Source organism: Caloenas nicobarica, chromosome 17 (assembly GCF_036013445.1).
Source record: "Caloenas nicobarica isolate bCalNic1 chromosome 17, bCalNic1.hap1, whole genome shotgun sequence".
In the NCBI taxonomy this organism is placed as follows: domain Eukaryota; kingdom Metazoa; phylum Chordata; class Aves; order Columbiformes; family Columbidae; genus Caloenas; species Caloenas nicobarica.
The window spans coordinates 3856678-3867569 of record NC_088261.1 but is presented as its reverse complement, the minus strand read 5'-3'; the positions used below and the strand labels follow the sequence as shown (position 1 = coordinate 3867569).

Below are 10892 nucleotides of genomic sequence, written 5' to 3'. Positions count from 1 at the left end.
GAGCTCCGCTTATCTTGCTGGCGTGCTGGCATGTGCACCCCTGTATGTGGACCGGTGTTCCCAGCATGGCCTTTGTTTTGCAGCACAGTTTCACTCCACAATGGAGAGGAACAGGGAGGGGAGTCAGAGAAACACCGAACGGCCGATGGTGGTGCAGACCCAGCTGTTCTTGACTGGCTCAGACCTGCCATCACCTCGTGGCCCTCTTACAAATGGGACCCTTGCCTGAAGGTCCCTGCATGGTAAAGTGGTGCCATTTCCGAAGCACCCAGTGCCAGCAGCATCACCGCAACCAGTGAGAAGCTGGACTGCAGGGATATGCATTAAATGTGGTTTTCAGTGGTTCCTCATGGAGAGAGGCAGAGACAGGGAGCAGCCTTAGAGCCAGGGGCAGGGAAGGGAGTTCAAACACAGCCACAGGTCCAGCGGGCAGACTGTGGTATCTGAAGCAGTTTGTCCCTGAAAAATTGTACTTGAATTATATAGAAAGCAGTTTTCTTTTTATTATTATTATTATTATTTTTTAACTGCGTTGCACTAAAAGGGGGGCAATAGAAGATCCTGAGAGTTTCATTTCTTTGGCATAAACGATGACAAATACAGTATAAAATCAGTTGAAAATGAAGAAATCCTCTTCCTGCTGTGCCGGCTGGCATGACCTGCGGGTATGACCTGGGGCCCACCATGCAGGCAGAGAACGGTTCACTAGGAGTGATGGATCTCATGCCGTGTGTGTAGCAGCTCAGCTGTCAGAGCCAGCCTCAAACCTTGGTGAATCATCAGTAAGTTCTGAATGGGTTTGTACATGTTTATGCAATGTCCAAATTTAACTATTCAGCTGCTTCTTGGAGATGCCAGTATCTGAGATACAGAGCTGTAGCTAAGAGTTACTGTCCCATGTGTTTCTCCTTTAACAGCCCCATTCAGCTTTGCTGCATCTGCCTTGGTCGTAGTCCAGCTAACGTATGTAGCCACCTCCTGCCATTTGGGCAGGGTTTGACTCTCTCTTCCTCCTGTATTATCTTTGGCTGTGTTCCTTCGGTTAATCACGGCAGGAAACAAGCAGAATTTCACCTGCAGGTCTGGCAGTGTTGCAAAGTGGTTGCAAGCCACATTTATCCTTACAACAAAGAATGTCAAGTCTCCTCTCCCGCTGGCTGATTATGAGCCAAACTCTGGACAGCAGGAACAGACTGAAACGCAGCGCTGAATGCAGAGAGAGCTGATTCCAGAACAGTTGCTCATGTGCGACAGCTCGCACTGCAGCTCAGCATCCACGATTGCTGCCTTTCATATGCCTCTTATGAGTCAGAATGCCTGCAGACAGATGCCGTATTCCCTTAGTATGACTGTGCCATGGGGTTGTTCTAGCCATTATTAACTATGGCCTGGGTCACTGCGGTCTTTAGGCACATTAAGTGCCTTCGTGGATCTGAGCCAAAGTAATTTCAAGGCAAAATAAAAATAGGACACCTCTCCCCCTCCTCAAGAACAAAGCTCTGAAGGTTTCCATAAAAATGTGAAGTAAAAATAGGAGAGGAACTTTCTGTAGCGAGTGCAGCTGTAGCTATTCAGCTATCACTCATTACTGCTCTGATGTACATAGGGTGGATATGTTTTCCTCATGTTGCTCAGTTTTTGTATTTGCAGTAACTGTTATTTACACACAGAATGCTTAATTTACCACCTACGCAACCTGGCTCAGCCTGTGCCCCATTATTTCTTGCGGTGTTGTGTTCGCACGGTGTGTCATATGAGGCCACGCTGTACTCGAGGAGGAGCCCAGTCTCAGAGCACCGGCTGGGGTTCACAGCGCTGGAAGGAGCTGGTTCGCAGCTCAGCGGCTGGCGTGTGTCTGATGGGGACAGCCTTGCCTTGCTGGCCAGCGTGAGGGGCTCAACTTCTCTGAAATGGGTCAATTTAAATGCACAGCAGCCAGGGTGATGCTTCCAAAGATCCTGTATCACAGTAAGCACAGCAGAAGCACAGACCGCACAATACTACAGATCAGTTCAAACATCTTTAGCAATCCCAAGAATAGCCTAAATAAATGAAACTGAAGTCAACACAGGCTTCTTAACATTTATTAATTAATCCATCAGTGCAAGGTTGCTAATTAATGTCATGCTTAGCTGCAGCATAGGAAGAAACGTACCAGCCATGATGAACATTTGACAGCCTTGTAGATATGAAAAATGCCAGTTACACAGCCAGAAGGGTACACAGAAAGCACATCCACATGTGATCCAAATCCTTCATCCTTCATCCTCTTCCTCGGTCAGTAAGATGCTTGTGAGCTGCTCCTCAGAGACAGTTAGTTCCTGGCAGGCTCCCATGGCCTGACTGAGGTAGACGGCAAGTATATGTTTGCACTGCAAATAATAGCACAGCCAAATTAACAGAAGGAGCAACACAGGAATGTCATGCTCTATGTGGAAGCCACAAAAATGCATCCTGACCAGAATGGGTCTAATGAAGTGCTCATCCCTCCCAGGAACATGGTTCCCTCTTGGCACACCAAGTTGTGCCAGGTCAGTTCTGCCATCAGGATAACGTAGTACAGGGATCTGACACACAAAGTGTTACTGGTTCCTGATGCCATCCCCATAATTGCAGATGGGTTAGTACCCTGAGCCCCTTCTCACTGGCACCACCTGAACTGCATCACTTCATCAGCCAGACTCCATGTGGCAGCCCCATTAGCAGCAATAGCCCTGGTACCAAGAGACCAGGGATTATTAATCTCTGGAAGGTCAGAACAGTAATGGGCTATTAAGAACAAAAGCCCTCCCTAACCCTTGTAAGGCCCAGCTCCACCCAAATACCTGACTCCCAGAGGCCAGATCAAGCAGGCACAGCCTCCATGGCCAACTCAACACAGGCATTTGCTCCCTTGGAAACCTCAGGCTGCCCAGGTTCAAGGAGCAGAGCACAACCTTCTCTTTTGTGCCCTGTCCAGCCCCAGGTCAAGCAGACAACTTACCAGAAGGCTCTCACTCTTCTGCAATACAGTAAAACCAAAAGCGGGACACGTGCAGAAGTGGCAGGAACTGTAGCAGGTGTAGAGTTTCCCTGAGCTCCCGAGGACCTGAAAGAAAGGCAGAGAAAGCATTCGGTCACTTCTAATTTCTCTCACTCAGCCTGCATTTGGCCTACGTCCTCTCCACAGTCACGGCATGGAACAGGTGAGCAGGTCCTGCAATACAAGTGTCCCCAAACACTGCATCGACCCCGCTAAGCTTGAAGCTCCCCAGCCTTCTCATAGGCTCTACACACTCCTCTCCCCATGGGCGAGGATGCACTCCTGTACGTACAGCAGACCCTGGCTCCAGTGACTTGTCTGCTGCTAAAAAGCTCAGGAAAAGGGCAGTAATGCAGAGCTCCCTCCCTTGATGTCCCAAAATCGGCAGAACAGCGAGGTGCCAGCCCCTCCAGGGAGCACCCTCCCGCAGTCCTGGCAGACACAGGACAGTTGAAGATTACAAAGACTCTCTTGTCACAGAAAGCTGATTTGTGACTCCAGGGCCACCATGGACCTGGGGATTGAAGGACAGCAGCAGCGAGTACTCGCAGTGAGGCCTTTTCTAACCAGCTCCAGTGTCTGGAGGATGCAAAGGCTCTTGCTGTTCTGCTCCCAAAACCAGCTGCAGCTAATGGAATCCATTTTCGTCTGAATAAACAAAGTTGAAGTCTCCAGAGAAGAAGCCTCCCTGTTCCATCTCTGGTTTGGGAACAGCACTGCCTCCTTTTCCCACATGCTGTTTTGCATGGTTTGTGGTACACAGACACCTAAATCCAAGATAAATACAAAGAAGTGAAGAGACAGTGGAGCTCTGTGGAGTGCTTCTCCCCTCCAGGACACCCCTAGCACTTCTAAATCCCTCCAGAGGAACATTATCCCTCCCAGTCCAGAGCTACATTTGCAAGGGGATCCTTCCGCTGTCCCCTGGAGCTCTCTCTGCACTCTGTGCCCAACAGGTAACGTCCACAAGTTTCAGCTCTCCCACAGAAGTGCCTGTGCCTCACAATCCCCCTTAACTCCCAGCAGATTCAGGACACAAGACTTGCAATCCCATTCCAGGGTAAACCTTTCTTTTTTCAGTCTGGCCTTTACCCTGGGCCCTCCTTATACTCCAGGCTGTGTTTATTTCACTCGTGATAAGTTTGTTTTTCTCTAGCCCCTTTGATTGTTTTTTCCAAGATCTAGTATCCAAATGGTGCCTTTCCAGGGGGAAGATGCAGACACTGCCGGATTTGGGCTGAGTTTAGTGCTCCCCTGTCCTGACCCAGATGGCACGACCGCAGCTTCTGCCTAATAAGGCAGAATCTAAAATCCAAAGACCAAGAGAAAAAGGTGCCTCTGTTTCTGGTCACTGCAGCCAAGCCAGGCACTGAGAAGCTGGGAGATTTCCTTCCACCTCTCTCATCTCCAGGCGCTTGCTGGCTGGTGGTGTCCCTGCCAGGAGTGCCAGCTGTGGTCCCATGGCAGCTACTGCTGCCACCAGCATACAGCCGGGCAGCCCCACAGTCTGTGCCAGGACATGATTCTCTAATCCTTTGCAGTGGGGCAGGCTGCCATACAGTTCTAGGAAATTAGTTTTAAAAAGACATAAAAAAGAAAAATTCAATAAAAGCGCAGGATGTGAGCAATGCAGGTGACAGTTGGCAGGAGGGCTAAAGCACTGCCTGTCCTCCTGCTTACTGGCTTCACTCCACAGCTCACAGCGTCTCTGCAGCTCGGGCATAGCTAATAGGTGCCCCAACTGCCACCTTCTCACCACTTGACACTTCTGCCAAACCCAGCTCCACCATCAGCCAGCATCCGCCACCTCTGCAGCAGGGAAGATTTATTTATTCCTGACTCAGAGTTACAAGGGTTGGCTTTAGTCTGCAGCATAGGCAGGTATTATACAAGCTCTTCTGGGATGATTAACAACTCTGAAGTATCAGACTTTGAATACCCCATGAGTGCTACTCCTCTATTAAGTAGCAAGGACTTTAATGCCCAAACATTAAAAGACAAATCATAGCCTTCACTTGACTGAGGGCTCTTCCTTCTCCCATCTCAGTTCCTGAGGGCAAGAGCTGCCCACACTACCGGCTGCAGTCCTCAGGCCTGTCTGAGCAGAGCCGTTTTCCCCTGAAGCAGGACCTGAGATGTGCTGGGTGATACAGAATGCAAACAGCATTTTAGCCTGTGAAGTATCAACATCTCAGATTTGGCTACGATGACCAAAAGAAATTTCACAATAGGACCAGCTTCATGGCCTCCATGACAACAGTTCTCTAGACCCAGCTGTAAGTGAAAGCACCACCTCACATTCCAGCTCAACCACATCTGGGTGCAAATGGCAGGTGAACGGGATGACTGTGCAGATGTTCCCCCGCTCCCCACTGCACTGGGCATGCTTCTGTGCTGAGGGAGAAGCGTGCACAGCTGGGATATGTGTCTATACCACACACACACATGAACGAAGAGCCAGTGACACTAGCCAGCTACTCTGAAGTGCAGTGTCCCACTTGGTGTTTCAGTTTCTATGGCCCCGGACTGTGTTACTGTCACTGCTCCAGCCAGCAGCCTCAGAGGAGGCTCTGCTCTTCGTTTCTGCATCTCAGACAGCTGTGCCGAGGAAGAATTTCGCAATGGGACCAGCCTCACACCCCCAGAGAAAATCTCTCTTCAGATTCCTCTGTTAACGAACTCATCAGCACGGCCTTAATCAGCAAGCAAGCTCCACTAAAGCAGAATGCTGCTCAGAAGGACCTGCGCACCCGCAGGCAGGGACTGCGGGCTGCCTGTCAGCTGGGAGGACGCAGGCACAGACCCTGGGTGATGTAGGTCTCCAATCCTTGTGCTACAAGAGGATTTTGATCTTTAGGGCTAATTGAGCTCTTCTCCCTAAAACGCTATTTTGTGAAGATGTTTCTGTGATTCACAGACTTGGCTACAGTGAACTAGAATGAAACCCACGGGCTTGGCCTGCATTGCTTCCTCCCAGGCAGCAAGGATCCTACCGCCAAGCGCAGGTCAAGAGTGCTCAGGACACTGAGGATTTGGAGTGCAACAGGGAAAGAAACATGATGGCAGATAATGCTCCATTGCGTACACTTTGTCAGATGGAAGAACTGCCTTCACCAGACAGGATGAAAGCAATAAAGCAAAATTAGCAGTCCCTGGAAAACTTCCTTCTGATCATGATACCCACAAACATGTACGAAATCATCTTTGACTGGCTGAGAGCCACAAAGAAATCAGCAGTGTACCATGCTGTTCTAATTCTACTCTGTGGCTACTGCTCTTCGGTATCACTTTAGGAGTTTGTAAAACACTGATATTCTCTCCATGTTTATCCAAGTGCCCTTCCATGATACGCAAGTCAGGAATATCTTGGCTCACATGTCAACTGGAAATCACCAGAAAGTAAGACTGAAGAGAGAAAAAAACCACATACCTGGTATGCAGTCCTTCCGCTGGGCGACGTGACTCGGGTGACAGAACGCTGATCCACCAAATCCAATGCTGGGACAGTAGATGAGCCAAATATGAACTTCAGCCTGAAAAAGAACGTGTTTCTAATTAGGTCACACCACAAAACGAGACCACCTGGCTTAGCCTTAATCCATAGGATTTAGCCCTATGGAGTCCAGAAGGCCTGTAGCCAAAGGTTCCCATTGCCTCCCAAAATTCCACCATTTACAACCCCATTAATTACTCCACGAAGTAATAAAGTGCGTTTGTCCTTCTCAGCTTTGCTGGCTTTCACCAAGTGACCACAATCCCTGCCCCGTCCCACTGCGACAACCCCAGGACTCAGTCCTTAAGGACAGCCTCTACTCTGCCAACTATTTGAAGCTGTTTTTTCGTTTTCCTAGAAGAACTTCCAAATTTCCAAGATGCTCCCAAACAGTCTCACGCCTCTTTGCAAAATCCCACTCAGATTTAATTACAAGGCATTTCAAAGATTTTTTCTTACACAGGACATTACACCTTATGTGTTTCTTCTTCAGCACTATGAACCAAACACTACTGCACTGCTGATGCCGTGCAAGGGTATATGATAAGCTCTATGTTAAATGCAGACATCTGTACCTTTAGCCTACTGTCCAGACAGCTCATAGGTTTAAAAGTTATTCTAGACCTGTACATCCAGCTGCTCTGAATGTGTTCCAAAGAGCTCAGGGGCAACTCAGTTAACTTTACAGACCTTTTATCCACCGAGAAAGATCCGTGTAGTCCAGATTAGTTACAAGGGTAAAAAACAACAAGCAAATCTGCAGTGATGAAAAGATAGTTGAAAACACGAGCAGAACAGGAGAAAGCAGAGGAACCTTTCCAACTGCAGCGAGGACACAAAGAGCCAAGACAGAGCCCTGGCATCTCCGTAGCATGGCTGACCTACGCGGCTGAGTCAATCTCATTGATAACAAGCCAAGCAGACAGACTTATTCCAGGAAGACCAAAACTTCAGCTGCACAAACTCAGGGCAATAAGGACTGGCTTTATCCGAGGACCGAGAGGAGGTGGGTGGGGGAACACTCAACGTAAGACATTCCTTAATGATGAGGTTTGGGACTATACGGGGCCTGAGTTTAATGAGTTTCAGTAACTCTTTCAAATTTGGAGAATTCTTTTTTTTTCATGTATATAATTTGATCAGTCAAACAGGAAATAAGTAAGGGGAATACCCAAAGGAAATGCAAAGACTTCAGAGATTTGGAAGAGATTCAGAAATTGAATCAGAATACTTCTGAGCTGTTGGTCATGGAATTGATGGAAATCTGACTGCCAAGAGTTACCACCCAACCATTATTAAACTTAACAAGGGGATTTCTTTCCTCTTTTTTCCTTTTACGACAAGAAGGAAAAAAAAAGTTATGAGACTTGTCAAATATAATCCCACTCTTCAAAGGCCACTGTGGTCCCAGAAGAGGGAGCCAGCAAGCATGCCTTTCCCAAGTGTTATGTTAGAGAATTTTAGACCAGAAGATACTAATGCCTGAAGGGTTGCTGGTCATCTCCTCTCCTGGCAGGAACACAAAGTTAAAGAAGAATCTGAAAAGCCTTTTTCACTGTGATGGCGTCTTTTCTCTACCTTTGCCACCAACTAGTGAGGGCTGCAGAAGTTGTGAAACTCTCCTTGGGTCTTCGTTTCCACTACCAGCAAAAACATGTAGCAACTGTGCATGAGAAACATCTACTGGTCAAAGATACGAAAAAAATAGCAGTAGTATGATGAGAGCAGATTATCAACTGCCCTTTAGCAGGACACTTGGGACAAGAACTGAAGCAGGTGACACTTACCCCAGCAGGAGGTCATCAGGGACTGCAACAAAAAGAAAACGAAGTTCATTTTGCTGAACTTCCCCACTGTGAGAGACATCAACATCACGGGGAGGCCAGTGTCCCCCTAATGCAGCCCCAGAGGCCACACAGGACAGTGCTCCAGCCAGCAAAATGATCTGCTATGGTAGTGCTGAGGCACTTATCAAGTATAGCAATTAAATATACAGTCAGAACCACAGGGATTAATTTTAAAAAGAAATGTGGAAGCTCAACTATACTTACTTTTATAATATCCTACTTTTAAAAGCATGCAAGAAACAGCACATTTTACTCTGCCACTTTAAGAAGTTGGTTAAAAATATATATATTGGTTTCCCTGAAACTCTCTTGGCATGAGCTGAGAACTCTGGCATCAAAACTTCAAAAATGTTGTTCTTTTCCCAGCATAGTCTTGCAGGGCGCCATTAGTTTATAGCTTTTAAAACAGCACACAGAAACATAATGTCTTCACTTATTAGAATTTCTTGTTCAGATGGAAAATTACACTTAAGAAATTTATTCTGTTTGTTGTAGCTAACAGCTTATGCTCTGATCATCCAGTCTGATCTTTGTTATCACCAGTGGGACACAGTGTACTACGTCTCTATGTTCCACTGGAAGATCAAGACTTTTGACTTTAAAATCCTTTGTTCCAATAATTCAAAATATTTTCTATTGCTGTTGGTTTGACTTTACAACTTTATCATAACTTGATTATCTAAAGTGATTGATCAGTTTGTCCTTGCAGTTATGTCTCGGTGTCTTAGTACTATTTTGGTACTTCAAGGAGAAGTATACCTTAAAAGGAATGTTGACCTTTTTTTTTTTTCCCTAGTTTACAACAGGATTTATAAAGCTCTTTTAAAAAGTCAAATATAGATTTTGGATCTACTCTAACCTGATAGAACCCATACTCCAAGAGTGCCAAAAAGCTGTCAAAGTTGTCACTCTGACAGTTTAGACATTAGGTCTCAGCTCATTTCCCACTCAAATGTAGTACTCAAACAGACCTCTCTGTATGTTTATTTGGTTGGTTTTAGTGCAGTTAAAATATTCCTTAAATAGATGCTTTCCTTAGGAAGAACCATTCTGTGCTACGTATGAAGTAAACACAAACAGTAATATTCTTTCAGCACAGATTACAGAACTACCTTAGTAATCCAGAGTGCAATTCAGGTAATTGCTCTTTACTAGCTGCTAGAATTGGCCAAGGTTTAACTGCTGGCTTATGCTTGCTTCATTCAACCAACAGGGAAGTTGTTCTTAGCCCTGGAACCATCAACACACCCCCCTCTGCCGGACAGTGATGAAATATGATGATTTTTATGAAGATTCCCCTTTCGACTCTAGTTTTGCGATTAGCGAGTCTATAAAACCAGCCCAACAAAATGCCTACCTACAAGGATACAAATTATCATCCCTCAAGTGCAACCACCTGCACTACAAGCTCTAAGCAAGCAGCGCTGCCCTAGGTCCCACATTCCAAAAAATGTCCAACGTGGTCTAATTTTTGGAAGATCCTGACTTTCAGAAGGGGGCTGCTCCTCAGTATCTGTGCTTCACACCCCTTTGTGTCCAGACAACTTGTATTAACTACAGCAGTTAAATACACGCAGAACCACTGGGATTAATTGTAAAAGGAAACGTGGAAGCCCAAATATGCTTACTTTTGTAATATTCTACTTTTAAAAGCATGCAAGAAAAGACACGTGGCCTCCACATCTTACTCTGCCAGTCCTGAAAGCGAAGGCCACCCCTTATATGACAGAGTCGGCAGAAGACGCAAACAAGAGGCCAGCGTTCCTCACTGCTACCTAAAGGTGTGACAGTGCACAGCCCCCAGCCTGCTGGGATGGTTCTGTTTTCACTTTACCTACCGTGCGAGGTCTCTTGAAAAGCCTTTTTGATCTCTTTCAAAAGCTCTTCTGCCACTGCTGCCAAGGTACTATCCATCTCATTGGCACTGGCCGTGACTGGAAGCAAGACAGATGAGGACAGGAGACACTGGGAAATGACTCAGGTCACCACAGGTACTAAAACCAGGGCAGTTTACCTGGGCAGTACTCTCATCTCAACGCTGCACCGGGGCCAAGGAAAGGGCATCCTCAGCACCTTTTGAGCTGTGGTTTTTACACTTTCTCGGAACAAAGGGTTTCTCAAAAGCTCACAGGTGTCCCTCAGTACCACCAGATCCCGTGGAAGGCGAGGGGGGCGATACAGCCGGCAACAGGAGGACGCTCTGGCCTGGAGCCTCCCGGCGCTGGGCCAAGGCAGTTCCCGGCGGAGGAGGCCGCACAGCCCGTCCGCCACCCCGCGGGGTCTCTCAGGGAACGGCCGGCAGCTGCGAGGCCCCGGCAGCGGGAGTGAGGGCGGCTGCTCCTCGCTGCGGCCCCCGGAGGCTCCCCCAGCCCGGCGGAGCCGCGGCCGAGCTGTTCAGAGCCGCCGGGCCGGGCCTACCTGCGGCCGCGCAGCCATGAGCGCGCGTCTCCATGGCAACAAGCGCCCTTTGCCCCGAGTGACGCAAGTCCCGCATCACGTGGCGAGGCCGAGCTCTTAAAGGGCCCGCGCG

General features: G+C 47.7%; 1 protein-coding gene across 2 annotated transcripts; it reads right to left on the bottom strand.

The window, feature by feature from the left end:
* Positions 1–2075: 2075 nt before the first annotated feature.
* Positions 2076–10887, bottom strand: ZSWIM7 (zinc finger SWIM-type containing 7). 2 transcript variants are annotated; one of them, XM_065646875.1, is made up of 6 exons: positions 10377–10886; positions 10201–10296; positions 8303–8324; positions 6453–6555; positions 2984–3088; positions 2076–2372 (listed from the first exon to the last, which is right to left on the bottom strand). In XM_065646875.1, the coding sequence occupies exons 2-6, from the start codon at positions 10274–10276 to the stop codon at positions 2256–2258; spliced, it is 423 nt and encodes a 140-aa protein (XP_065502947.1). In that variant the 5' UTR covers positions 10277–10296; positions 10377–10886; the 3' UTR covers positions 2076–2255. The 2 variants fall into 2 exon arrangements, with proteins under 2 accessions (XP_065502947.1, XP_065502948.1); XM_065646876.1 differs by having other exon boundaries at positions 10201–10887.
* Positions 10888–10892: the final 5 nt, after the last annotated feature.

Excerpts from the sequence above, each read along its gene's own strand:
- ZSWIM7 (XM_065646876.1), bottom strand. The coding sequence starts at position 10,276 with ATGGATAGTACCTTGGCAGCAGTGGCAGAAGAGCTTTTGAAAGAGATC. Across the intron at positions 8,325-10,200 it reads TTTTCAAGAGACCTCGCACG|TCCCTGATGACCTCCTGCTG; the intron begins GTAGGTAAAGTG and ends TTTTTGTTGCAG. Across the intron at positions 6,556-8,302 it reads CCTGATGACCTCCTGCTGGG|GCTGAAGTTCATATTTGGCT; the intron begins GTAAGTGTCACC and ends GTTCTTTTTCAG.